The sequence below is a fragment of the Neomonachus schauinslandi genome, chromosome 12 (genome assembly GCF_002201575.2).
Source record: "Neomonachus schauinslandi chromosome 12, ASM220157v2, whole genome shotgun sequence".
Taxonomy (NCBI): domain Eukaryota; kingdom Metazoa; phylum Chordata; class Mammalia; order Carnivora; family Phocidae; genus Neomonachus; species Neomonachus schauinslandi.
The window spans coordinates 99969768-99997670 of NC_058414.1; the positions used below are offsets into that span (position 1 = coordinate 99969768).

Below are 27903 nucleotides of genomic sequence, written 5' to 3' on the forward strand. Positions count from 1 at the left end.
GGGGTAAGGGGCAGGGGTCGGAGCACGCAGGGGTTTGGGGCAGGGGTCAGACCAGGCAGGGGTAGAGGAGGGGTCAGAGCACGCAGGGGTGGGGCAGGGCTCAGAGCACGCAGGGGTGGGGCAGGGGTCAGAGCACGCAGGGGTAAGAGGCAGGGGTCAGAGCACGCAGAGGTAGGGGCAGGGGTCAGAGCACGCAGGGGTGGGGCAGGGATCAGAGCAGGCAGGGGTGCCTAGCAGGCCTTCACAGGGCCCTCTGTGTTGAGTGAGCCCGGGGAGCTTCGTGTGGGCGGAGCCCCGTTCACACCCATAGGAGGAGGAGAGGCCTCCAGAGCAGCAAATATTCAGGATCCTCAGTCTCATTTTGATGAATGCTAAGAACTTCTCCCCAGAAAATACACGTTGGTCTTCAGTATAGAGCTTTGCATGACGTCAAAGGCTCTGTTCACACACCCTTGTTAGGAAGCCCTGAGCCCCCCCACTCACCAAGAGGAGGCCACAAAGGGGGGCGGGAGGGGCAGCTGGACCGGCGTGTGTCACAAATGTGGGGACAGAGCAGTGGCGACCTTGTGTCTTGGGGTCAGAGGCAAGGGCTGCTCCGTCCGCCCGCGAGCCTGGCCCAGGTGCGGGGAGAGATGGGCCCTGAGAACAGCCCTCCCGCCTGCTCGCCGTCCACGCCGCTCACCTCTGCGCGGTGCTCACTTCCCACAGGCAACTGGGGAGGCCGACTGCGCCGATGTGCGCACTGCTTCGGACTCACTTCTTCCCTAACACCCCGTCCGTACGGTCTTCAGGACACGCGAATGTGCAAGGGAAAGTGACCACGTGACAGCACGTGGCACCGTGGGGGATGTTCTGGGGGCCGGAGGCCTGCCCGGTCTGGCCTGGCATGAGAAGGCATGCTCGGTGCCCCCCAAAACTCACACACCCGGCCGGGCTCTGAAAACACTGGAAGAAGTGAATTCCACATCCTCAGGAATGGAAATGCTCAAGGATATGGCATATCTGTGAGCATGTTACTTAGTAATGCAACCCAGTTGCTAAGTCACCCTTAGTCTCTACCCAGAACGACCCGTTTGGGACCTCGACCCCTCAAACGTGGTGTTGTGGACGTGTGTGTATGGTGTGTGTGTGTGCTCAGGAGAGTCTGAACCCGGCACAGCATAATTTCTAGCCTCGATTATCCAGGTTTGCTCTTGAGGAGCAGCTGATAGTTTCCGGTTACAAGCTGAGCGCAAGCCGGTCCTGAGATGTGGCCTCTCCCACCCGCCCCGGCCTCACAACGCGAGACTCCCGCACACCCACACCTCTGCTCACTCACAAACTTCTTCCTCAAGGAAGGGTGTCGGGAAGCCACCAGCAGGAGGTGTGCCCTCCTCCACACCGCAGCTGCTGGGCCCTGGTGGCGGGTGGCGGGCCCCCGTCCGCTCTAGCGGCGGGGGCAGGATTCAGAATAGCTCAGGGGCGGGAAGGGGACCTTCTCCACTCGCAACCATCCTGAGCCGTCTCTCTGCTGAGGGACGGTACCTGGCTCCTGCCCTGTGGGTGCACGGTTCTGACTGCAGGCAGCTGGTAGTCCAGTCAGTGGTGGGTCAGGGCCCCCCATTCCCCGCCACCCCAGCAAGCACTAAACCGCTGGGCGAGTCGTTTCCCACCCCAAGCCAGGTCTGCACCAAGCTCAGGCTGGCAGCATCCCTGTGGCTGAGAACAGCTCTCCTCCAGCCGCCCAGCCCAGCCCAGCCCCTGACCCTCCAAATGCCTGCCTGCACTGAGCCCTTTTCCTGACGGACTTAGCTCAGCCCCCAGGCCCCCCCGCCCCCCACCCCCCCTCAGTGAGGCCTTGAGGGCCCGCGGGCAGGTGCCCAGACTCCTGGTCATACTGGACACTCCCTCAGGAGTTTAAGTCGGCCACCACAAGTTACATAAATAGTGTCAAATTGATCTGATCAGCAAAGGAATTTTCATGGCTCAGCTCAGACCCAAATTCAATAAGGAAAGGAAAAATTCAAACCTCCTTGAGAAGGCGGTGGTGGGTTATTTCAAGAACAACATGGAAAGGTGAGGTTTACAAATACTCTGGACTCGTCTTCAGAACAATCCCCCCTGGGCCGACCATCAGGTACCAATTAGACCACCTTCTCTGGAATTTGTTGCCATCAGTAGGAGCTGAGGCCTCCATTGCCTTTCCCGGTGCCTAGCAGTGGGCAGTGCGCTGCCGGGGTCCGGGCACAATCAATGTGTTGGTGGTGCCTCCGTTCCCCAACCTCTGCCTCCCGAACCCCCAAATGCAACCCCGGGCAGTCAGCCCTTGTCGTGCCTGAAACACATGCATCTGCAGGTGGGCTTCCCCAGAGAAGCTAAGTTCCTCCAGGGGCAGGGGCTGCACAGCCTACACCTCTGTCCCCTGGGGCCCCGGCCACACCGACCTGTTCACGATGGACGTGTGTCCTCGGAAGACCTGCAGACACTGTCCAGTGCGCACGTCCCACTTCCTGATGGTGTGGTCAGCGCTGCATGTGAAGGCAGCTTCGTCCTCCAGCTGGCAGAAGGTCACATAGCTCTCGTGCCCTGCAGACGAGGGGGGTGACGTGAGCTCACGGGGGCCATGGCAGCTCTCCTCTTCCTTCCGGGAAGAAAGCAGGGGTGGGGAGTGTTGGGGATGAGTCCAGGATCACCAGCCCTTCGGAGGGACGATTTCAGTCTGGGAGTCTCAGGAGCTATGGGGTGCCAGGAGAAATTCAGGGGGCACTCCGCCTGCCCCCAGATCCTTCTGTTCCTCTTTTTCCACTCTCTCTTCCTCCTCCCTCCTCTTCTTCCCTCCCCCTCCTTCATCGGCTACTGGGCTACTGTCGGTCTTCTTCAAACTCTTCAGTTGCTTGTCTTCACTTAGTCATTGAACAAACCCACTGCCACAGAGGCAGGAAGTACAGAGGCCCAGGGCCTTGGCCTTTGGGGCCAGAACACCTGGCCTAGCTCCTGATGTTGCTACCGACTCACCTCTGCACACCTCCATCTCCTCATCTGCCGTGGGGAGAGGCACAGTCCCCATCTCGTGGGGCAGGTGCGCAGACTGAGTGAATGCTGGATGGTGGCTGTTTGGGGAGAGGTATCAGGTCCTAGTTCTTAGAAACTAGAAATGTTACCTTACTTGGAAAAAAAGATACACCTGCAGATGTAAGTAGGGATTTTGAGGTGGGGAGTGTCCTGGATTATGGCCAGGAATGCCACAAGTGTCTCTGTTAGAAGGGGCAGAGAGGGATGTGAGGACACGGGGAGAGGATGCTGTGGAGACAGCGGAGTGACCTGAAGGGGCCCCGAAGACGGGGGACGGCCCCACAAGCCTAGGAGCACCAGCGGCTGCCAGGACCCGAGGAGGCAAGCGGTTCTCCCCCGCAGGCTGCAGAACGAGAACAGCCTTGCCAACACCTTGATCTGGGCCCACTGACGCTGGCTTTGGGTTTCTGGCCTCCCGAACTGCGCCAGAAGAAACCTGTGTTTTAAGGCACCCAGTGGGATCACTGGTCACAGCGGCCACAGGAAACTAAGACACTTCCCCTGCCTTCAGAGAGAGCACGAGCCCAGAAGGAGAGCGTCAGCCGACATGAATGACTGGTGCTGGACAGAGCATGTCGGCGGTCAGTGGAGCGAGCAGAAGCCCCTGTGATGCAGGGCATGAAGGGTCCGCACGGGGCCTGCGTGGGGAGGGGAGGGGAGCAGAGCGTTCTGGGAGAGAAAATGGCACATGCCAAAGCAGAATTTAGGTGTTTGGCAGAAATGGTGGATAAGGCACACACATAGTGAGGGTGGAGGTCTAGAACAGACCGAGGGCCACACGGAGCCTGGGGGCTCGGCCAAGGGCCCCTGATCGTCCATCTTATCGGGGCGATGGTCAGTGTTGTGACTATCGGCCTGGCTTACAAAGCGGCCCCGGCAGCACTCAGCTCCCCCGGTCAGAGTAGGGCCTGTCCTTCAGGTAAAGATGGCTCCGCCTCAGGGCACCTGGCTGGCTCGGTCAGGGGAGCGTGTGACTCTGGGTCTTGGGGTCATGAGTTGGAGCCCCATGTTGGTTATAGAGTTTACTTAAAAAACAACAACAAAATCCTTTAAAGTCTCACGTGATAAAATCTAAATCTACTTAGAATCTAAAATCAGAATGTATGGGTCAGACATAGTCCCGTATATGCAAAGACTACCTAAGCCTCTATTTCTATACCTCTAGAGACTCATATATGTATTAAAATGTTTCCACCACAGATAACTTTTTTTGTTTGTAAACATTTAAAAATATGGATTTAAAGAGAATATAAGCCCTCTTTGAAAGTAATTAAGATCAGTGACTGTGTTGACTTTGTCTCTCCCGCTGAAAGTCAGGAACAGAGTCGCAAAAGAGGTGGTGACATCCCCTCCCCAAGTGGCCCCGTGTAGAAACGACATTTACTTTTGATCCCAGACACGTTCACAGAGGACAGAACCACATGGACGAGCCCTATTCAGAGTGGGGACTAGAAATACGCCAACTCGTCATGCCTGGCTTTGTTGGTCTGATAGCTGGACAAGGCCACGGGCTTGTTTTCATGCGGGAGACTTCAAAATACTCGAAGGTGCACAAACTCATCATCGTCAACTTGAACCTTGATGAAGTAGTTCATCCCTGCGACCACCTGGCTCCTGAACTCCACAGCCTTAAATGTAGCATACTTCTTATTTTCCTGTTCTTCCAGCTGGGGCTTCACCTGGTCAGCGATGGACTGGGTCTCGGCTCTGGCGGGCTGCGAGGCGGTGGGCACCCCGCACATCATGCTGGCAGCGGACGGAAGACAACTCTTTTTTTTTTTTTTTAAGATTTTATTTATTCATTTGACAGAGCACAAGCAGGGGGAGCGGCAGAGGGAGAGGGAGAAGCAGACTCCCCGCCGAGCAGGGAGCCCGACGCAGGGCTCGATCCCAGGACCCCAGGACCATGACCTGAGCCGAAAGCAGACGCTTAACCAACTAAGCCACCCAGGCACCCCAATAACAACTCTTCCCCCCCTCCATTACCAACTCTTGATAGCAAACTGAAGCTGAGTATATTTGAAGAGAATCCAGGAACCAGAAAATCAATTGAATCAAAGGCATGTTACACCTAAGATCCATTTCACAGACGTGTGGGATATATTAATTACGTTAAAGATCACAACTGAATTTTAAAATTCCGTCTAGGTGCCTGGTATCAGACAGACATGGATTTTTTTTTTTTAATTTTTTATTTATTTGCGAGAGAGAGAATGAGAGACAGAGAGCATGAGAGGGAGGAGGGTCAGAGGGAGAAGCAGACTCCCTGCCGAGGAGGGAGCCCGATGCGGGACTTGATCCAGGGACTCCAGGATCATGACCTGAGCCGAAGGCAGTCGCTCAACCAACTGAGCCACCCAGGCGCCCCGGATTTTTTTTTTTTTAAGACTTTATTTATTTATTTGACAGAGAGAGAGCACAAGCAGAGTGAGTAGAGGGCGAGGGAGAAGCAGGCTCCCCGCTGAGCCGGGAGCCTGATGTGGGACTTGACCCCAGGACCCCAGGATCATGACCTGAGCTGAAGGCAGACACTTAATCGACTGAGCCACCCAGGCGCCCCCAGACAGGGATTTAGAATCTTCTGGGCAGTTTCAAGCTGATGTGCACTTTTTGGCCCTGGGGTTTTAGCTCAGTTACTCTTGGAAGAACCCAACTCTCTGGGTTCTAAGAAAGAGAATTTAAAAAAACAAAAGAAAAGAAGACATGTTTTTCGGTCTTCTCGGATAGCATGTACCAGGCCTCTAAGAAAACGACGTTTGTGTGAAGTAAGTAAACACTGGAAGATGATGCAGATTAGGTTTCCTTAAAATACACGTCAGTTTAAAAGTCGAGGGCAAAATGTGTTTGGCAAAACACAGCCCAGCTTTTTGCCAACCCAAAATGTTTATAAAATATTTTAAGATAGTCAACAAACTTTCCCTGAAACCAGAGCTGCCATGGGGAGGGCTCGGCGGTGTCTGAGGAACCACCTGGCTTCCAGGGCGGGCTGGAAGGCGGCCCAGCGCACCGAGGGCAGTAGGCAGCCCTGCACACCCCCCCACACACACCCCGCAGTCCTCCTGGGACCCTGTGCCATCGTCCTGCGCCAGCCAAGCCAGGAGAGGCTTCCGCAGGGGCATCAGCCCCCTCCTGGCTGCTTCCGTCCCGTCTTAACAGCTTCTGACAGCAGGAAGGCGATGTGCCGAGTGTATATTAGGCCAAGGAAAGCGCTGGAAAGCGGTGTGGCCAGTAAGCCGTGGCACCTGTATTCAGTGAAGCCACAGCCACGAGACCAGGGATGTGGGATCAACTGTAGGACCCATGGAAGCAGGGAAAGAAAGGATATATACAATAAAAATATAAACATCCGTAAGAGCGCCCGGGGGGCGCAGTCGGTTAAGGGGCTAACTCGATTTTGGCTCAGGTCATGATCTCGGGGTCGTGGGATCAAGCCCCGTGTCCAGCTCTGTGCTCAGTGTGGAGTCTGCTTGAGATTCTCTCTCCCTCTGCCCCTCCCCCACCCCTCCCTAAAATAAACAATCCTTTAAATACCCACACACACATATATAAATACCTATAAACAAAGACTTGAAGAGTCAATAATGAAAAGAATTTTTTCAGTGTAAAAATAAAAAATCTCCTCTCCCCTCTGAGGCTGGGCCAGGCTGACCCTCTGCCCTGGGCTGGCTGAGGCTCCCTGCAGCAGTCAAGGCCCTCCCAGGGACAAGCCCCTTCCTCTGCTCACCAGGCACCCACCCCACACTGGACGAGTCCCAGCTTGGAGCCCAGCCGGCAGAGGCTGCAGAGCGTGTTCCCGGCCACAGTCCATAGACCATACGACAGGGTCCACAGTGCACAGCCTACAGGGTCCCCCGGGGAGGGAAGGGTGAGGGAGGCTGGGGAGCAGGAGGGCCCATCCTCTCTCCAGGGACCACAGCACCACCACGGGCTGTTGGAATTGTGTAGAATAAGCAAAAAAGCCAAACTAAAAATAAACATTTTTGAAGGGATAAAGAATGCAGATAAGATGCAGTTATTATGTTCAAAAGGACATGCTGAGGCTCAGGGTTTTCTGCCAAGGCAGTCGGCCCTCCCCGCCTCCCCGGCCGCACACCCTGGGGCTCGCTGGAGGCTCGGAGTCGAAGTGCCCCCTCCACAAGCAGGAGTAGCCGCTCAGGGCACTGGCCCCCCGGGGTCTGCGGCGGCAGAGGTGGGGTGGCGTGGGCACCAGCCAAGCTGGAACATTCGTTTGACTAACTTGGCATGAAAAGCGGGGCCTCCTTTTCCCCTCTGCTGTCGCTGGCAAGGCTTCTGTCTGCCCGTCCAGGGCCCTCTCCTCTTCTCCAGCCTGCTCCCTGCGGCTCCCCCACCCCCTGGGGGCTCTTTGATCCCCCCACTGCCCACAGGGTTCAGACAGCTGGGAGCCCAGGAGACTTTGGGGCAGGATCTGCTGGCCTGCAGCCATCAAAACCTCAAGCCACGGTCACACTTCTCTGGAGGCCTCTCCACAGCCATTTCCGGGCGGCCGTGAATGCTTCCCTGCCCTGGCTAATCCACGTCCGGGAGCGCTGAGAGGTACCAGCCGCAGGTACGGGGGATCCCCTACCATGGCCACCTTTGGCAAGGGCCTCTTTACCAAACTCGCCTTGAGCTACTATGTTGAGGGTGCCATTTTGTTTCCTGCCTGCGGGGGCCACCTCCGGATGTGCACCCAGCAAGCCCCAGCGGCGACACCGGCGCGTCCCGGGCAAGGAAGGTGTGGCTGAAATGGCGTCTGACAAAGCCACGGAAGACTCAACCTCCTGCCCCGAGCGCCCAGCCAGGACAGGCTGATGCTCCTACCATTGGTGCCACCGCAGGGCCTGTCCTTCCAGCCCAGCTCTTCTCAGCCCACGCCCTCCACCAGGCTGCTCTCCGGCCTCCCTCTGTGACCTCCTCAATCCGCACCCACGGGGAGCTCACCACCCGCGGACGGCGGCGTCTGAAGCGCTCAAGGATGGGTTACCCGCCTGGGCTTCTGTCACATCCGTGCTTAAAACAAACTGCATTTTGATGGAATTCTTCCTTGACTGGGATGAAGTTAATATTGGATGTGTTTATGTCTGAGAGCCTTCCCTGTGCCCCCACATGCTCTTTCAAAAATATGTAGGAGATGGGGCGCCTGGGTGGCTCAGTTGGTTAAGTGTCTGCCTTCAGCTCAGGTCATGATCCCAGGGTCTTGGGATCGAGTCCCACCTCGGGCTCCCTGCTCGGCAGAGAGTCTGCTTCTCCCTCCCTCGCCTCTTCCCTGGCTTATGTGCGTTCTCTCTCTCTCTCTCACTCAGTCTCTCTCTCAAATAAATAAATAAAATCTTTGAAAAAAAAATATGTAGGAGATGATTCAGCAAGCCCACTTCTGGGTATCTACAAAAGGAACGGAAAACAGGGCCTGGAAGAGATGTTTGCACACCCAAGCTCATAGTGGCCTTTCTCACCACAGTCACGTGGAAGCAACCCAAGTGTCTGCTGACGGATGAATAGGCAAAAAAACACACACAGCAGAACAGTACTTAGCCTTCCAAAGGAAGGAAATCCTGACATCCACTACAACACGGACGAACCTCGAGGACATCGTGCTAAGTGAAATGAGCCTGTATGAGGTCCCCAGAGCAGTCAGATTCAGAGGCAGAACACAGAATGGTGGGCACTAGGGGCTGGGGGCAGGGAGAAAAGGGGTTATTGTTCGAAGGGGACACAGTTTCAGTTTTCCAGGATGGAAAAGTTCTAGAGATGGACAGTGGTAATGGCAGTGCGTTATCAATGTTTACTATCTTCAAACTGTGCACTTAAAAATGGTTAAGATGGTAAATCTGATACTACATGTTTTCTATTAGAGTTAAAAATTGTCCCAGGTCCATTCCAGGCCCACCTGGGCCAAGAGGTGAACCCTGACTACCCCAGCTCAGAGTTCCTGCTTATCTGAAGTTCAAGTGCACACAACCCCTCAGTTTAGCCAACCTGCGGATTCCCTGGGGCAGCATCTTCGAATCTAACACATGCTTCCAGCACAGTCAAGCCAACAGTCAAATGGGACAAAGGCTCTGGAGCAGGAGGGAGGAGGGCAGGCTTCCCTCCAGTGCCGCTCTGCCTGCATAAACGCAGGAGGGCTGGCTAGCCCTTCGGAGCCTCGAACGGTGGAGTCAGGCTGTGAGAAGCAAAGGACAAAGAGCTTTGGAGCTGGCCAGGCACCGTGCCAAGGAGATGCTCTTACTCAGTCCGGGCCTGTTGATGTGAGCCTGGAGGACAAGGCCACTGAAAGAGCCAGGAGCTATTTATTGACTGGTTTACTGCCCCCCCCCCCCCACATAACCTCATAAGGCTAGATGACTATTTTATCACCCCCAATTCACAGATAAAGAAACTAAGGCACGAGAAGTTAAGTAATGAGATTTGAGCCCAAGCAGCCCAGCTCCAGAGCCCGGGCTCTTGACTATTAACGGCCCCTCCTGCTCCCTGGTGGCAAGTAGGGGTCAGGAGTCGTCAGGACGGGCAGGCACCAGCAGGCTTGCAGTAAGTAGAAGTGTGCAGTTTGTTCACACAGAATTAAAAACAGCACCCCATCATGCTAGAAGATGCTGTTAGAAGACAAGGACGCTCGTGGAACAGCTACAGTGGGTTCGAACCTTCAGGCTGGGTCCCTTACTACATGGGAACAGACCAGGACAAGGACTGCCACCTTGGGACATGCTGCTTATCTCACTGATCCAACAAAGTGCCTCAGATGAGTAGGCACCCAACGGATAAAAGAAGAGAGGGAAGGGATAATTCCATTAAATGATTCTTCCCTTTACAGAATACCTGGCAGGTAAGCCTACTTCTTCCCTTGGAGCTCACCAACTGCATTTGAAAGCCAGTTCCATTTACCGAAAAAGCAGAGCTTCTGTAGGAGGGAAGCTGGGGGGCCCTGGTTACACAGCCTGCTCTCCAGGACCAAGGGTGACAACTTGCCCACCAAGCCCCCACCCACAGGGGACTGCCCTGTTCTTCCTCTCCAGCCCATCCCTTGGCATAAACGTTCAAAACCCTGCAAGATTCACAGAAAAGCCTTGGGCCCCTAACTGCATCTGCGCCGCGCCCCCCCCCCCCCAGGAATTGAGCAGAGCAAGAAGCTCGTGTGCAAAAGGAGAACGCACGGCAGGAACTGCCCACTCCAGCCACTCTGCCCAAGAAATCCAGGCCTGGCCCCCCAACAGGCTCTTCTCCAGAGCCTTCTTGGGGGCCCAGAGCTGCACCAGGCGCTAGCACTCACCCCAATCTGGCAGTTTCCACAACAGAAGTAGAAAGAGCCTGGTGTGGGGGTCAGGAGACCCCCGGGGATCTGGGCTGCAGCTGATCAGCCCTACAGCATTGTCCTGATGTGAGCAGGAGCCTCCTAGAGGGGGGGAAGCCATCCATGCAATCCTGCGGTGTGACCTCAGGTAAGACCCATAACCACTCTAATCTCAGATGCTAACAACAGAACCTACCTCACAGGCTAAGTATCTAGAAAACACTTAGAATACTCCATGTGTTGGTAAATAAATCTGTGCCTGCCCATTCTCATCTATAAACCGGTGTCAATTCTATCTACCTCACAGTTTTGAGTATTAATAATAATGGATCGGGCGCCTGGGTGGCTCAGTTGGTTAAACGACTGCCTTCGGCTCAGGTCACGATCCTGGAGTCCCAGGATCGAGTCCCGCATCGGGCTCCCTGCTCAGCGGGGAGTCTGCCTCTCCCTCTGACCCTCCCCCTTCTCATGTGCTCTCTCTCTCTCTCAAATAAATAAATAAAATCTTAAAAAAAAATAATGGATCAAGAAGTATATTGAGGGGTATTAATAAAATATAGAATACTAAGCAAATGCTAAGACATTTGTTACTATTTCACTAAAACAAAAAAGTCCTTGCTTTCTTTGGGGGGTCACGCAAGGACTACTGCATGCCCAAAAAGACTCTTTTTCAAGTTAAATCTAATAGTGCGGTTTCCGGATAAGAAAAGGTTACTTCTATCTCTTCTGTCTATGAAAATTCTTTTTTTTTTTTTTTAAGATTTTATTTATTTGACAGAGGGAGACACAGTGAGAGAGGGAACACAAGCAGGGGGAGCGGGAGAGGGAGAAGCAGGCCTCCCACAGAGCAGGGAACCCAGTGCCGGGCTCGATCCCAGGACCCTGGGATCATGACCTGAGCCGAAGGCAGTCGCTTAACGACTGAGCCACCCAGGTGCCCCTGTCCATGAAAATTCTTAAAGTACCAACCCTTACAGCAGCAGAAACAATTCTGGTAGAAATGGGTGGCAGTGTTTCGTTTGAAAGCTCTCCTGTTGAGTGGGATGGCTCTCACCCAGGCCACCAGAGGGGCGGGCATAGCCTCACCGGGACACAGGGGTTGGTGTCCTGAGGGGACAAGCCACTGTGAGGGCCACCAACATGGGTGTGAAGGGGAGCTGCCAGGCACAGAGCTGGGTGGTGATGGCAGAGCAGAGCTGTACAGGAGGGTGGGCGCTGGAGGCATGGTCTAGGCTCTAGAGCTGCCCTGGGTGCAGAGACCCATGCCCACCAGGCCAGAACCACCCTGGAAGGGCCTGGAGCTCAACTGGGGAGGAAACCCACCTTCAAACTGAGCTCCCACAATGGACACCAGGCCCCAGAGCTCCCCGGGTCAGGGTGCATCAGATCCAGCCAAAATCTTGTTAGAAATGCAAATTCTAGAGTCCTACACCAGGGGCTCACTGAAACTGGGACCTGGGAATTTACATCTCTGAAAGCCCTCCAGATGAGTCTTATGTTTGGGAAGCAATACAGTTGGATTATAAATGTTGGACAGCTCTTAGATCTTCCAGTCTCAGTTCAGTGCCTGTCAATCTGTGTGACTTTGGAGGTGACTTTGGGGGTGGCAGGAGGAAGGTGTTAGTTTGTAACTGACTCTCCCGTATCACTCCCGCCCCCAGTACAAAATTCATCTCTTCTGGGCTTTGAAATATCTACCATACTGCTTTTATTTAAAACCAATAGGGTCAGGGTGCCTGGGTGGCTCAAGAGTCTGCCTTTGGCTGGGATCATGATCCCAGAGTCCTGGGATCGAGCCCCACATCGCATCAGGCTCCCTGCTCAGCTGGGAACCCGCTTCTCCCTCTCCAGCCCCCGCTGCTTGTGCTCTCTCTCTCTCTGTCAAATAAATAAAATCTTTAAAAAAATTAAAAAAAACCAATAGGGTCAATATCAACCAATCGTGAAGCTGATTTGTACTCCCTGTGCCTACATGATTTGGAAGGCCTGGGGAGGCCACCCAGGATTTGCCGATTATGGTGGAAAAAACCCAAGCGGTGATAAATAACCACAGTGCCGAGAGCCTTGTGCTTCAGGAGGCCGTACCTGCTGCTCAGGCAACACCAGGGGCAGAGGAGGAGACGGGCCTCAGCCCCGCCCTGCAGGCATGTGACAGGGACCCAGGGTAGGAAATAGTCCACCTCCAGTGATTAAGTACACAAGTATAAACCAGTGTGTATGCATCTGTGAAACTTTTATAAAACAACATGTACGCCTACTATGTGTGCCTCCTGCCACTGCATCATGTTTCCAAATCCGGTAAATTGGCTTAACAAGGCCCTGTTGAGAAACTTTGATCCATCCCTCCCCCACACCCCCTCATTTTCCAGCAGAAGAAATGAGGCTGCAGAGAGAGCAGAGCAGAATGGCCGGATGGGGAAGGGGGGCGTTCAAATTTCAACTCCACCGCCCACAGGCTGTGTGACCCCGGGCAACTTACGTCCTGCCTCAGTTTCCCTGTCTGCACGAGCGGGATAACAGCAGTGTGAGGGCTGCCCACGGCAGTGCTCAGTGCCGCCCGCACGTCACAGGCGCCGGCGGTTACCACAATGGCTCCGAGAGGAAATGTCCGGCCACAGGCCACTCGGGCAGTGAGAGACGGGGGAAGGCGCTGCCTAGCCCAAGGAGGACGCAGAGGTGCCACTCCGGGCTGTCGTGAAAGCCGCTGTAATGGCACTGATTTCCTGCACCGGGCTGACAGGTGAGGGTAGCCCCTCGCCGCGGGTGCTCCCCGGCCCACCGCTCCCGGTGGCCGCGGGCTCGGCAAGGCGAGCGCCCCCCCCACGAGGGCCCCCGCCGTGGGCAGGGGCTGGGCTTTCGGGCAGGGGTCTGCGGGCCGCAGGGCTGAGGTCTGAGGCGGGCGAGCGGGCGGAGAGGACAGAGCAGGAGGGTCTACCTTGCAGGAGTGCGCAGCACTGGCCGTCCGCGGTGCTCCAGAGCCGGGCCGTGCCGTCCTCGCTGCCCGTCAGCAGGCGCTGCCCGTCCGGGCTCAGGCTGAGCCAGTTGATGCCCCCGCGGTGGTCGGCGCAGACCCTCAGGGCCGACCCTCCGCCCCCCATGCGGACGGCCGGGCGGGAGACGAGGTGGCTGCGCCCCGCTAGGGAGGGGCGCCCCGGCATCCGCGCGGCGGCTCCCGGCGGCTGCGTCCCGCGGCCATGGTCCTGCGGGGCGCGGGGTGCGGCGGAGGTGAGGCGGGGGCCCGCGCTCCCGCGCCGCCTCCCCCCGGCTTCCGGGCCCGCGGACCCAGCGGGGGCTGCGCGCCGGGGGGCGGCCCGCTGGGACTTCCCGCTCCCGCAGTGCAGGAGTCCCGGCCCCACCGGCGCCGGCTGCCTCCCTTCCCCGCGCCCCACCTGAGCAGGCCCTCCCCCGGAGCCCGGACGACCCGGCAGAGGCGCCTCCGCGCGCGCTGGAAGGCTCGGGCCTCGTCGCGGGGTCCGGCGGCGGGGGCAACCCGGGAAGTCGAGCGCCCCGCGCCCCGCGCGCCCTCCCCGGCCGGCGCCGCGCGCTGGGGGCGGCGAGTGTGGAACAATACAGTCCGGCCTGGCTCCTCCTCAGAGACCACCCCCCAACCTGTCCCCTCCCACTTCTCCGGCCGGCGCCCCAGCCCCCACCCTGCTGCCCCCCTCCCCGGGGACGCCGGGGACCGGCCCACGTGCGACTCTCCCCGCTGCCCGGTGCCCGGACGGAAGACCGCGGCGAGGCGGAGGAGGTGGACGCGGGGTCCCGGGGGGGCGAGACGCGCACGCCCCGGAGCTCACTCGGGCCGGCGGCTGCGCGCCACTACCGGGCAAGTCTGTCCCGCTCCTGGCTCCCAGCCCTGAGGACCCTGCCAGAGAGGCTCTCGGGGGACTTTGGGGTGGCCCCCTTGTTGGAGAGCGCCCTTAGTCCGCTCTCGCTGGGAAATTACGCATACACCCCGAATTCTAAAGAAGTTCCGTAAGTGGGGTGGTGGCGGGCGAGCGAGGGAAGAGCGGCGCGGTGGGGCTTCCCGGGGCGGTCAGGTTCACCCATTTGAGCGGCCGCGGGGTCCTAGGCGACGGGCTCCCGCTGTTCTCGTGCTGGGGGTTTGGGGCCCCCACCCACTGATCCAACATCTTTCGGCAGCCTCTCCCACCCCCATCGCACCCCAGCGCCTCTGACGGTCCCCTGAGGTCTCTGCAGGAATCCCACACCCGGGTTGTGAGCCCTCCCGGAATGCCTGCTGGTTCCCATTAGAGCTGTTCCGGTGCCTGCTTCGCGGGGGGCGGGGAGGGGTGACACCTCCCTCACTCGGATCCTCCAGGTCCTAAAGGTAGCAGGGTTTCCCGAGAGGCGGGGGGTGGGGGGGGGGGGGGCGGTGAGGGAACAAGGTAGCTTTAGAAAGCTAGCCTTCATCTCTACAACCAGACCTTCTCCCAATGGCTATGTCCAGACTCCGAAAGAAAACCCCATAATGGGGTCCCAAAGCACATGGGACAATTTATTCTCCAAGCGTCTTAACCAGAGAAATCCACTCTTTCCCTAATCTTGGGAGTCAGCTTGCTGTTGGGCTTAAGGAGCCGGCACCAGTGAAGGGTGTAGGGGTGGGGGGGCCGTGCTGCAGTGGGATTTGGAGTTGTAGAGGCGGCCTGAAAGGAGGCAGGAGGGGGGTGTGATCCAGCAGGAGAGAGGAAGGCAGAAACCCGTGAAGTATTCTAGAGGTGGACTCTTGAGAAACTGGGTGCGTGCAGGCAGGAAGGGAGGACTCTGGGAGTCTCCACTATGCTAAGACTGGGTAGAGGGAGGCTGGTGACATGTGTCCGGAGATGCTCCTACAGGCTGAGCCCGAGTTCTTTTTAGGACCTGTGAACTTGAAGGTGCCGTGGCAACAACATCCAGGTATGAAGACCGATGGGCAGCTGGCCATACAGGTGCTCAGAAGAAAATCCAAAGGAGGCAGAAGACCCTTGCTCAGACTGTTGCTCCAGGGGTGTCCAGTTGCTCCTTCCCTTGGGGTCCCGGTCTGATCCCTTTTACCCTCTCTGCCCCCAGGTCGGGGTCCCTCCATACCTGACACAGGAATACCACACAATTCTTGAAGGGGAATTTCTGAGCTACCATTTTTTTTTTTTAAGATTTTATTTATTTATTTGAGACAGAGAGAATGAGAGACAGAGAGCATGAGAGGGAGGAGGGTCAGAGGGAGAAGCAGACTCCCTGCCGAGCAGGGAGCCCGATGCGGGACTCGACCCCCGGGACTCCAGGATCATGACCTGAGCCGAAGGCAGTCGCTTAACCGACCCACCCAGGCGCCCGCTACCATTTGCTGTTGGAACAAAGAAACGGAAATATGTTTCTCCCCTACATTCCAGATTTCAGTCTTTACAAGGCAGAGGGAGGACTATTTGGGACAGAGAGACCTTCCCAAGACTCCCGACCTTTCACTGTGCAGGCAACAACCACGTCTGGCTTTGGTTTCGGGCCAAATCTGCTAATGCCTCTCGGCAAATCACTCCCTGAAACTAACCCCCCCATTCACACTGCTCACCAGCATCTTGCCTGCATCAGATAATGAAGACAGAAAACCAGGTCTCTGTATTCGCTCCCACCGTCAGAACGAAAGTGATCATTGACAAGGCTGGCAGAAATCTTTCCTACATATTTTATCCTCCCCAAACACTAAACAAGAAATCCTACGCTGATGGAATTTTTATGTTATTTCACTATAATCAAGTGACAGTGATAAGGCAGGCGCGATTGATTACACATTGTGTAATAGCGTTTAACTTCCATAACAACTTCTCTTGATAAATGTTATCTTTTTGATTTTGCTGAGGAGAAGGACAATGAGGCCTAGGGAGGGTAAGTAGACAAAGTCATTCAGTGAGTGGGACATTCAGGTCTATTAGGCACCACGTCTAAATGATCTGTCTTCACAAATGCAAGAGAATCAGTGGCTTGAAAGGAGCAGGCCCATCCCTCTGTGCCTAAGACATAGAAGGCTTGTGGTAATTCCTTTCCCTCCAATACCACTGAATTTTCCTGGAGAGAAATCTCAGGCAAAGGTCTGACAAGAGTGCCTTTCCCTGAATATCCCAATGAGGATCTGTGGGCGCCTCGCTAAGTGCATTTCTCTGTGGATGGAGATGAGCAAGCCAACAGCCAGACTCTTGCTCTCTGCAGAGATCTCAGACATGCTGCTTGTGGGCATGTCTCCTCTCGCCAGCGGCTTTTATTCTCATCGGACCCAGCAAGGCATCCTGGTTAGATTGTGTGTGTGCATGTGTGCCTGTTCTTGTGTGTGTGTGTGTGTGTGTGTGTGTGTGTGACTAGGAGGGACAACAAGGGAGGCTAGTTTAGCAGCATCTGCTTTCACTCATTCCAGAAGATTTCTAGCTGCCCACAAAATGATGCATTTGCTTGTTCTCTGTGTGGATTCTGAAGCCAAGTTTAATGCGTACTGGAGTTGTTAATCCTACTATGGGTATTTTACATGAATTTCGTGTGTTTCCGAATGGAAGGCAGGGCCAGCTGAGCCGCTAACTCTGTACCTGCCTTTATTTTTCTGGGAGCAGAGAGGGGGAGTGAGCTGGTGTCTGTCAGGATTCTTTGACTGTGGTGAGAGAAACTGAAGCTAGCGAATTGGCAGGAGAAGGGGATTTATCAGAAGCATATCAAGTGAAGGGAGGGATGAGCATCCAGATTAAAGGAAAGAACTAGGGAAATGCTGGGGTCTCAGCAGCTGGAACTCATGGAATTTGTCGGTAGGATGCTGTTACAAGTTGACCTGGATCCAGGCTTCTTCTCTCCCGGTGTGATTTGGCACCAGATTTCATTTCCAAGGAGAGAAAAGTTAACTGTCTACATTGAGTTTAATTTGGTTGGGAGCAGTACCCTGTGACCTCCGCCTCATCAGCATCAGCAATCCTAGTGGGGTTCCCCAAGTCACTGCAGTCTACCCTTTGGCTGCCCAGAGCTCACACACAAACACCCTTCTTTCCACGGTCCCAGTCCCCAAATGCTCTACTTTACAGTGACTGCCCCATGTGAACCATACATACACTGTCCCATTCCCGACAGGTGACAATCCACAGAGCTCTGAAGTGATGTAATAGGGTGGCTGGTCTCTGAGTCCAAGAACTCTGAGTATGTCCACGTCTCAACTACATATTGGCTTAATATCCTACAACCTATGGATGAAATAAAATCAAACACCAAAGCCTATATTACCTACAAAGAGAAAAACATCTTTTTTTAAAAGATTTTATTTATTTATTTGACAGAGAGAGAGACAGTGAGAGAGGGAACACAAGCAGGGGGAGTGGGAGAGGGAGAAGCAGGCTTCCCGCAGAGCAGGGAGCCCGATGTGGGGCTCGATCCCAGGACCCTGGGATCATGACCTGAGCTGAAGGCAGACGCTTAACGACTGAGCCACCCAGGCGCCCCCAAAGAGAAAAACATCGTAAAGATGCAAGTGACCCAGTGAGCAAGAAATACAGGGCAGAGGCTTCCATTCTTATTTCTAGAACTGACATCTGAGTCATCTGTCCCCCATGACCCGTTGCTGGTCCCCTAGCTCCTGGGTCCTCTCTCTGCCAGGTGAGATTGTGGAGACCCCAATCTTTGTTCCCGAGGGGACTGAGTCCTTGGTGGCCCTGCCTGCATACAGTTGTCTTTGTGTCCTGTTTATCTTTGTTGCGGAGTATGACGATCAGAATGGCAACAGTAATATTTATTGAGCACTTAGAATATGCTAGAATGTGTTACAAGTGCTTTACATGTTTTATTTCATTATCCTCACAATAACCTTTTTTTTTTTGAAGCAATCTCTATGCCCAATGTGGGGATTTGAACTCACAACTCTGAGGTCAAGAGTCGCAGGCTCTACCAGCAGAGCCAGCCAGGTGCCCCTTCATAATAACCTTTTGAAGAGGTACTATTAACATCCCATCTTATCGTGGGCAAATGCAGACACAGAGAGAGGCAATAGGTAACTCTCCCCTGCTCACCCAGCTAGCAGAGTGGAGGCTGGACTGGAGCTCAGGCCGTGGGCCACATCTCTACACCTCCAGGCTATCCCTGCGCGGGGGCAACGTCCCCCCGGGCGTCGGCATAGACCCCTCAGCCAATGCTGTAGCTCTCCCACGAGGCCCCGCCACATTTTGCTGGTCATCCTCACACGTGGTGCTCTAGGCCCCTTAAAAGTTGAAGTATTTAGGGGCACCTGGGTGGCTCCATTGGTTAAGGCTCTGCCTTCAGCTCAGGTCATGATCCCAGGGTCCCCTGCTCAGCGGGGAGTCTGCTTCTCCCTCTGCCCCTCCCCCTGCCCCTGCTCTCTCTCTCTCTATCTCAAATAAATAAATAAAATCTTTTTTAAAAAAGTTTAAGTATTTATTTACCTTCCCCCTGCATCTTCGTCTGAGGAAATGACCCAAGGTCCAACTTTAAAAAACTAGGAAGAAGTCACAGGAGGCCCCTGCGACATTGTGGCAGGTGTCTTCCCTTCCTTCAGGTGTGTGGTCCTCCCACTCCAAAGAAGCAGGTCTGGGAATTGTGCGAATCTCTCACATGTTGCCTCAAGACAGGCCTCTCTTCACTTTCTTGACCCTGAAGGTCAAGGGCGACTATGGTGGATTGCTTACTGATTTAACTCCGGGAGATCCCCGTTAATCACCCAGAGCCCAAGATCCTGGAAGGTAACAGGACTCCCAGAGAACCAAGCTCCACACCTGCCTTACACTCTGAGGCCCGACCCACCGTACCTCCTAGCAGATGCTCCTCCACCCCCTCAGAAACCAGACTTCCATCACAGCCCCTCCTGTTAGCCTTCCCTGACAGCCAGTGGAGACAGCCTTTTTAAAGATTCTGGAACTTCCATCACCACCTTATTCCTTGTGGCAAGGCAGGGGGGTTGGAATCTGTGGGTGGGGTGGGTACACATGAGTGGATCCAACTCAGCATTCCTGTCTCCCACAGTCTTAGAACCTGGTCCTCTGTGTTATGCAAGGCCTCCTAGCCTTTCTGTGTCATTTCAATGCCATCAGTTGGCTTCAGCCAGTCCACTAAGTTGTTAGAACGTAGACCACAGTCCCCAAGCCAGGATCGTCTTCTCCATAACCTCAATCGGATCCAGAATCGTGTTCCTCCTTCTTGGCCAAGTGCCCTCAAAATCCATTCCCACGTTCTCCAAATTTCTGATGATGTAAATTTGTGAACCCCTGCAATTTCTCTGGTGTCTCTCTCCTTGCTTTGTTTCTGCTTTTCTGCCTCTAGTTTGCGGCGTACAAGCTGAAACCCCATCACTGGGCAGGCAACAATGAGGAGAGCTGCAAGAACACTGTTCACTTCTCCTTCAAGGGAGAAGCATCTTCCTCAGGTGAGTGGGGAGGGTTTCTAAAGACTCGATGGATTTGGGGGTTTTCCAAGTCCTCCAAATCCCCCCAACCTTCCCCATCCCAATAGCTGGGGGTCTCATTCTCTCATTCTTCTCTCATTAGTGCTTGAAATTTCACATGAAAGACCTGTAGTTTGTGGATACAAGTGATGTTTTCATGTAGCAACCTACAGAACCAGTCTCCAAACTTTGTTTCCAGTGAGATCTTTAGCCTGTTCACAGAAATTACTAGATTTAATCTTGATGTGTATCCAAATACCCAGGGCTCTAGAAGCAACTCTCCACCATGGCATTTGCATTCTGCATCCCTTTAAAATTGTTTACGACAGCAACAGTACCGTCCTTCAAGACTCTGCCTCAGTGGGCACCTGGTTCCAGTTGGCCATGGCTGGTAACCTAATTGTTTTGCCCCTCTCTACCAGAGGTAGTGCTTTCCTTCTGGATCTCTTGCCTGCGGCTGCCAACACCAAGTACCACAAACTCAGTGGCTTACACCACAGGAAGGTTAGCCAACTGGAGTGCACCAGACAAGGCGAGGAGGCCACAGATACATACTAAATCACATATTTTCCCTCCTTTGAATACACTATTAGCCCACTTGCTGCAGAGCAGAGATGTTCTCAAGAGTTCTAGAACCTTGGGGTGCCTGGGTGGCTCAGTCGGTTAAGTGTCTGCCTTTGGCTGCTGTCATGATCCCAGGGTCCTGGAAAAAAAAATCTGTCTTGGTATTTCCAACTGCAAGTTCTTCTTCTTTTTTTTTTTTTTTAATTTTATTTATTTATTTAAAGTAATCTCTACCCAACTTGGGGCTCAGATTTACAACCCCTAGGTCAAGAGTCACATCCTCTACCAACTGAGCCAGCCAGGTGCCCCACAAGTTCTTAATAATTCACCAGATACAAAGCACAGAACTATGTCCATATTAGGAACTACCTGTTTGCTTGTTTGTTACCATTTAGGAATGCTTTCAGATGTGAGAATAGAAAACCTAAGACAGGGGCGCCTGGGTGGCTTAGTCGGTTGAGCATCTGACTCTTGGTTTTGGCTCAGGTTGAGATCTTGGGGTCATGAGATCAAGTGCCATGTCAGGCTCTCTGCTCAGCATGGAGTCTGCCAGAGATGCTCTCTCTCCCTCTCCTTTTGCCCCCCCTTCTGCTCATGCTCTAAACAAACAAACAAACAAATAAAATCTTTTAAAAAACTTAAAAAAACAAAAAAGAAAACCTAAGCTTGGCAAAATAAATAGGGGCTAATTTCTCTAACATAACAAGAAGGATGGTTGCTGACCCTGGCTTAGCATCTTAATGAGGTTGGAGCCAGATTCTCTCTGCTTTGCTCTCATGATTACAAAAAGGCTGCCTGAGCTCCTGGCATCACATCTTCATTCCAGGCAGGAAGCCAGAGGAAAGGACCTTTTATCAAGACAGCAAAAAACTTTTCGGAAGTCCTTTTAATGGTCTTTGGCTTTTATCTCATTGCCCAGAGCTTTTTCCCATGGCTGTGTCCCAGAGCTATGTCCATGAAAGGGAGGCAGGGAAAAGACTAGCCGGTTTCCCAGATGTGTTGGTGAAGACAGGCCAGGGGAGCGGACCAGGATTGGATTAACTAGTCTACAATGTCTGTCACATTTCCTTAAGTCTTTGTTGACTACTGTTTTTCAGACTAGAGAAATATGACCCATTGGGGATTGTGAAATTAATTTAGTGGGTCTCTGACCAGCATTGTTTTAAAAGAAAATATTGATGTTCAACAGCACACAGCCGTTTCAGTTGTATATAATGACCCCATACAGGTTTAGTCAGAAAGATGGGAAAGCCACTGCGGCAAGGCCAGAGGCAGGAGTCAGGTGCGGGCTCTGGAGTCAGACTGTTGGGGGCCACTTTGCGTCTTTTGCAACAACGGTGTGACTTTGGCAAGTTACGACGATCTTTTAAATCTATTTCTTCAACTATAAAAGAGAGAGAATAACATGCCCAGCTCATCACATGTAAACATGGTTTAGCACGGTGTTTTGGGCATAGTAATTGCTCAATAAATATTAGTTGTGTTGCTGTGATTAGTACATACTGATAACGAAGGATGGCCAAGTCCTGCTTTAACAGCCCAATTAGATTCACCGAGAAGTAGCTACATGTCCCTATGTAAACAAGTAATGCGAAAATATTCGCCCCCACAGAAAGTTTACTTTGGCATGATGCCATCAGCTTAGCCCTGTGGGGTGTTATTAGCAAAAGTCCTAGGGAACTTGTTATCTTCGTTGCGAGAGGGATATGTTGAGGATGTTGCTTGTGGATGGCAGCACAGGTCCTGAGGACCCATGGAAGAAATTTCTCTGTGGCCTGAGTCCCAGGAATGGCTGGCTCCTTCTGGGAAAGTGGTTTCTTTTAATCTTTTGGACTCTGCATGGCACCGACGCTGTTCCCTGCTTGCTTGGGCCCGGTCAGGAGGCCTGCTCTAGCAAAGAATCAGGACTTTGTACCCCATGTCATACGGTGGATGCTAACCTTATCCTGGCCTCACCTTTTTTTTTTTCTACCTTTTTCAAAATCCCAAAGATGTCTTCACAGACTTTTTCTGTCTTATTTTTTGAATAAGATGGACACCCCCTGGCTTTGATGCACAGTCTCCTTGATGTATAAAGAGGCACTTGAGTGCTCCCTCTGGGAGTGGGGGGGGCTGCTCTCTCTGGAGGCTCCGCTCACGATGGCCAGCCTCAGGAAAGGATTTCTGGCCAGTAGCCCCATTTCCTGGGTGGTGCCTGTTCCTGCTGCCCTTTCTGTCCACGTGGTTCAGGAATCCTGGGGCCCAGGGTGGACTGGGCCCAGCTGTGACCCCCATGCTCCCCAGGTCTGGCCCCCAGTGCAGCCTCCCAAATCCTTTATGGGAAAGGGACCCAGGAGACGACTTTCTCAGCCCCAAGTGGTGGGCTCCCTGCTCTGGATGTTGGGGGCCCAGCAAGACGGGTGAAGAGAGGGTGTGGTTTGGTCTTCCTGCCCAGTGAACCCTGATCCCCAATGAGAGCAGTCCTACACAAAGGCCAAACCCACTCCGGTTGAACAGGGACCTTCCTTCCCGGTCGATGGCTCACCCTACTGGGCCCCCGCCCTCCGCTCCACCCAGAGGGGGCAGTCCGAGGGGCTGCTGGGCATGCGTGGGCCAGGAGCAGGGTGCTCAGCTCTGACTGCCAGCCCCCACCCACCCCGAGCAAGGGGCTGGTCTCAGTTTCCAGGGAGGCCCCCCCGGCCCCCTCTCACACGGAGCCCATGCGAAGGAGCAGCGTCAGCTGGACTCTTCGGGATGTTTTCAATCACTGATTCCAAAAGGGCTTAGCCACAGGCAGCAGGGGAGCCAAGAGCCTGTTTACAAAAATGCTCGTTTTACACGTCCAGGGTTCACAGACTGCAGGCAAGTCACTCGCTCCTGTGTCGCCAGGCTGCCCCCAGACACCAGTGCGGCTGAGCAGGGGCTGGGGCTCTGGAAGTTGGGGTGCAGCCCAGCCTCACCCCGGTGCCCCGAGCCACCCTGTGGAAGGAACGTTGCCTCATGCACTTTCCGTTCCCTCCGTATTCGATGGGGAACCAAAGGAGATCAAGAGCGAGGGGACGGATTCTTCAGGTCAGGGGCGGTGCGGGCAGGGAGCACCCAGGGTCCTCTAGAATCCGGGGGGGGGTCTCTCCTATCCAAACCACCACCCCAGCAACGAGGAGCTAGCCTTGTGTGTTCTGTGGTCGCACATACAGAACCTAAGCCTTCCCGCCCGCACCACGTCTCCGCGTTCAGCCCCGCGGCACGGGGCACGTCTCCACGGCTCTGCACCCATCGCCACCATCCTCCCCGGAGCGTGTCCACCTGCCCAAACTGGAACTCCGGAGCGACGTTTTGAAAAGTCTCTCATTCCGCAGGTTTTAATGGAAACCCCATGTGGTTTCTGGAGGGGAACAAAGATATGTCGGGGTCTAAAGGGACTCATCCTGGTGGAGCAACAGCAGAGACAGGAGGCCCTCAGCCGAGACTGTGGTGAGTCCCTAAGGACACAGGGGACAGCTGGGTCACATGCAGGGGGCAGAGGAATGCGCCAACAGGACACCCCTGGCCAGCCCCCTGCAGGCGGGGAACATCTGCGTCTTCAAAGGGAAGGTTTTTTTCCCTGGGGTCTGACTGGGCCTGTGGAACAGCGGGTCCCCCGTGGGCTGCGGACGGAGGGCTGGCTCTGAGGAAGTCCCGGCCTCCCAAACCGCAGCGTGGGGACAGAGGTATGTGAAGCATGTGTGACTCTCCTCAGAAGGCACCCCGGCCCCCGGTCTACCAACCCCCTGGACCGACTTCAGACAAATTACAATCCTGCCCACAAGCACTTTGGTGGGAGTCTTGTTTTCCCTCTTCCATAGAGAAAGCAGATTTACTGACAGATTAGGGAGCAGGGGGCTGGGCTGAGGGGAGGTCACCCAGGAGCACAAGCCTTTCGGTGAAGCATTAAATCACCCGTTAATGAGGTGCCGATATTCCTCAGCACTGGGGAGAGGGGACAAGTTCAAGAGAAACCTCCGGAAGGCCTGAGGGGCTGCTAGGCCTGGCTCCAGCACACACACACCATCCCCCCCCCAACCCCCGCCAGGCTTCTGGAGAACTTGACCTGTGGGAGGGCTCCTCAATCAGCAGTTCTCACGTAATCCCTAGGAGGGGGTGCAGCAGGGGAAACTGAGGCATGGAGCAGTGGCCTGTCTGAGGTCACGTCGGAGGGAGTACTGGCTCTTAGTGCTCCCACAAGATACAGTTGCTTCTCCCTGTGTCCCAACATACTGGGTGACTTTGCGCACATGGGTTACTACCAAGGACCCGTATTCATACGGCACCTTCTCACGGGTTACTTGCTCGGTTTTTACAACTGTATACAGTTGGAACAACAGATAGGTTTGCACTCACTTCACAGAGCAGGACACTGAGGCCTGAGGCTGTTTGGTTTGTGTTAGGGGCTGAAATGTATGCCTCCCCAAATTCCTATGTCCTAACCCTCAGAACCTCAGATGTGACTATTTAGAAACAGCATCTTTAAAGGTGCAATTAAGTTAAAATGAGGTAGTTCAGGTGGACCCTAATCCAAAGTGACTGGCGTCTCCATACACAGATGCACAGGGAAGCGGCTGTCCTCAAGCCAAGGAGAGAGGCCTCCGGAGAAGCCCTCCCTGCTCCCTGCGGCACCTTGACCTTGGACTTCCAGCCTCCACAGGGTTAGACGCCCCCAGCGGTGGTATTTGTTACGCAGCGCGTCTGCCTATGCTTTGCTCCCAGTTCACAGCGTGGGTGCAGAAGGCCGGTCCTGCTTCTCCCCACATGCCCTGCTCCAGGGTAAGGATCCCAGCTTCCCTTCCCGCCCCATCACAGGGAGTGTGGATGAGTGCAGGGGATGGTGCTTTGAGCGTGTGGTTGCTACCGGGTGGAGTGACACTTACCTTAACGATGGTAAAATCCACCTCAACCCGCCAATGTGTGGAGCAGTGTAGTAGGCTGGTTGGGAGCAGAGAGCTCAGCCAGATCCGGGTTTGAATCCTGTGTGTGACCTCAGGCAAGTTGCTTAAACTGTCTCATTTGCAGGGGTGATGATAGGAGTATAATCTCGGGATTAGTGTATGTAATAAGTAACCTTACAGAGCTCGATAAATGCTCAGTGGTCATCATCACCATCAGCAGGTAAAGGGGTGTGGGACGCTAGAGGCCTGGGGCCAGTCCAGACCTGGGTGGAGGGTTGAGGGGCCAGCTGAGCAGGGACAGGGTCCTAGCCGCGGGCAGGGCCCACACAAGCAGAGACCAGTGTGGCTGTCTTCACACAGAAAGTCCCACCTCCTGGAACAAACTGGCAGAGAAATGAAAAAACAAGAGTATGATTTCCTACGGAGGCTCTTCCCAACTCAGACACAGTGACGGTGTATTTAAAAGTTGATTCAATCCGGGCTTAGAGATGGGAACTGGTTTGCTGTCGGTGTGTGGTGGTTTCTTCAAGTTCATGATCTGAGCCTTCTCAGGAGGGAGGGTCTGGATGGAGAGGGTCTGCACCTGGCAGCCCTCAGTCCCACAGTGCCAGGGGCTTCTGGGGTTCCACTCTCTGGGCTGCAGGGAGTGGACTGGGGCATTCGGTGCAGGGCGCACCCCTCACGGACCCCACGTACAAATGGCAGGATGGCAGCCCCCTCGCCATCCTGGGCAGGTGGATGGTTGCCCAGTGGTGTAACCTCTGCTTAGAGGGGTCCCCCAGTAGACTCGTGGGTCCCCTATGCCTTTGCCACCCAGATCTTGGCAGGCGTTGCCCAGGGTGAACTGTGAGAGCTCCTGATGACTCACCTTTTCCACTTCTGTCTCAGTGGAGGACGTGGGGCGTAGGGGCGGAACCTAGGAAATAGGGCAACTGCACCCTCACAGTCCACCAGGATGACCATCCCACTCTTCCTCACTCAGAACCCTCAGCAGAATCCAACCCCGGAGATTTCTGGTTTTCTTTCATGGACCCTGTTCCCCTCCCTAAACTCCAGCTTCCACCCCTACCACCCCCAGCCTGTCCACAGCTCAATTCCAGTTTACGTATTAATCCCAGGGTTCAAGTACTTTCCCATAGGCGTCCTGAGGGAGTGGCTGGCCTGAAGGGAACCTTCCCAGTGGGGAATCCTTGCCCCTACTGGGAAAAGAACACACAAGATGTGTGTTGAGGAGGGGGTGGGAGCCTGCGTGGCCAGTCAAGAGGCAAACTGTGGGGGGCAGGGGACCCCGGGATCACAGAGTGTGGGGGTTTGGAGAGCGGGACCACAAGCTTGAGCCAATGGTCAGAACTCTTGGGGACAATTCATGCTGCTGCAGTCCCCGATCCCTCTTCCAGCCAGGGCCCTCGGTCCCAGTGCTGTGGGGAATAGACAGCCATCTTTGGGGTCCCCACCTCCACGAGGGGCCTAGCCCACAGGAGAGGACCTACGTGGAAGGAGCATCTCCATCTCCGTCTGAACAGCCAGGGTCAGTCCAGGCTGCTCCATGGTTCAGAATTCTGGTGGGGGGGAGGGCCTTCAGGCAGGGGGCCACTTCTAGTGTCCAGCAGGTTCTCACCCTCTCATGGGAGAGGGGAGGCTGGACACTGAAGTGTGGATGGGGAGGTGTCTCGAGCGAGGACCCTCTTATTCCCAGAAACCCCACTACCTTCCAGGACAGGCTCCTCCCTGCCCCCCCCCGCCCCTGGGGCAGTGCTCCCCTCCATTGAGCCCACCCCCAACATGGTGGACTCGGTGTCCTGGAAAGGGCCCAGGCCACAAAGAAGTTCCATGGATTCACCCAGGGGGGAGAAGGGAGCCCAGCCCCTGGGTCTTCCCCGCCTCATGAGCAAGCTGCGGGCTGGAGTGATGTGCTACCCTCCCTTCAGCCCCCCGAAGGCTCCTTCCAAGTCTCCTCCTCCATTCCCTCCGAGTCCATGTGTTCGAGCATCTTCCAAGCCCCCAGTACAGGATATAAGGGGCAATGTGTCCCTCGGGTCCAGCCCATCCTTTAAGGGGGGCCTTCCCGGTAAACCCCAAGGCCAAGATCAGCCGGAGAGCCAGACTCATGAACCCTGGGTCAGGCTCTTGGCTGCAGAGCAGACCACATGGCCTGGCAGCCCCAAGTTGCTGAGTCAGGGAGAGGCACAGCCAGGAGGGAGCGGTGGAGGCGGCCTCAGCGGCAGACCCCCAGGGCCTTCCCCCACCCCCAGCACTTCTTTCCCCTTCGCCCTAACTGCCTAACTGGGCCGGGGCTCCGGGCCAGAGGAAGCACCTGGGCCCTATCCTGGCTCCACCGGAAGCTTGCTCTGGGACCAGAAGCTGCCCTTCCCCATTCCGGGCATGGGCTTTTCAAGAGTGAAGGGAAAGGGTTCGACTCCGTAACCTTTAGATCCCTTCCAGCTCTCGTGTTCCCCCATGGGTGGCTCACAGTGCCCCCTACCGCCCTTCCCGGTCCCCCCAGCTCCCTGCCCCAAGTTCTGGCAGCCTCCTGCCCAGGGCCTGGGGTGCCCCACCGGCTGCCCCATGTCAGGGAGGGGCCGGGAAATCACTCAGGCCAGCTCAACTCTCCATTTCTCTGATTTTTATTCCCTAGGGTCTGAGCCCTAGGGTGGGGGATGGAAGGGGCTGCCCCCGACCCCCAGGCATGCCCGGGTCCTGGCGGG

The 27903-nt window shown here is 55.0% G+C and overlaps 1 protein-coding gene and 1 pseudogene across 1 annotated transcript in view; both read right to left on the bottom strand.

Moving 5' to 3' along the window:
* WDR86 (WD repeat domain 86) overlaps window positions 1-14563 on the bottom strand; it is a 22553-nt gene extending 7990 nt beyond the window's left edge. Inside the window, exons 1-3 of the mRNA XM_021692875.1 lie at window positions 14504-14563; window positions 13275-13539; window positions 2424-2565 (exon numbers count right to left, since the gene is read on the bottom strand). Coding sequence (XP_021548550.1) covers window positions 2424-2565; window positions 13275-13497 — 365 coding nt within the window. The 5' untranslated portion in view covers window positions 13498-13539; window positions 14504-14563. The remainder of the gene's footprint in view (window positions 1-2423; window positions 2566-13274; window positions 13540-14503) is intronic.
* Window positions 4418-4796, bottom strand: LOC110582858 (annotated as a pseudogene).
* Window positions 14564-27903: the final 13340 nt, after the last annotated feature.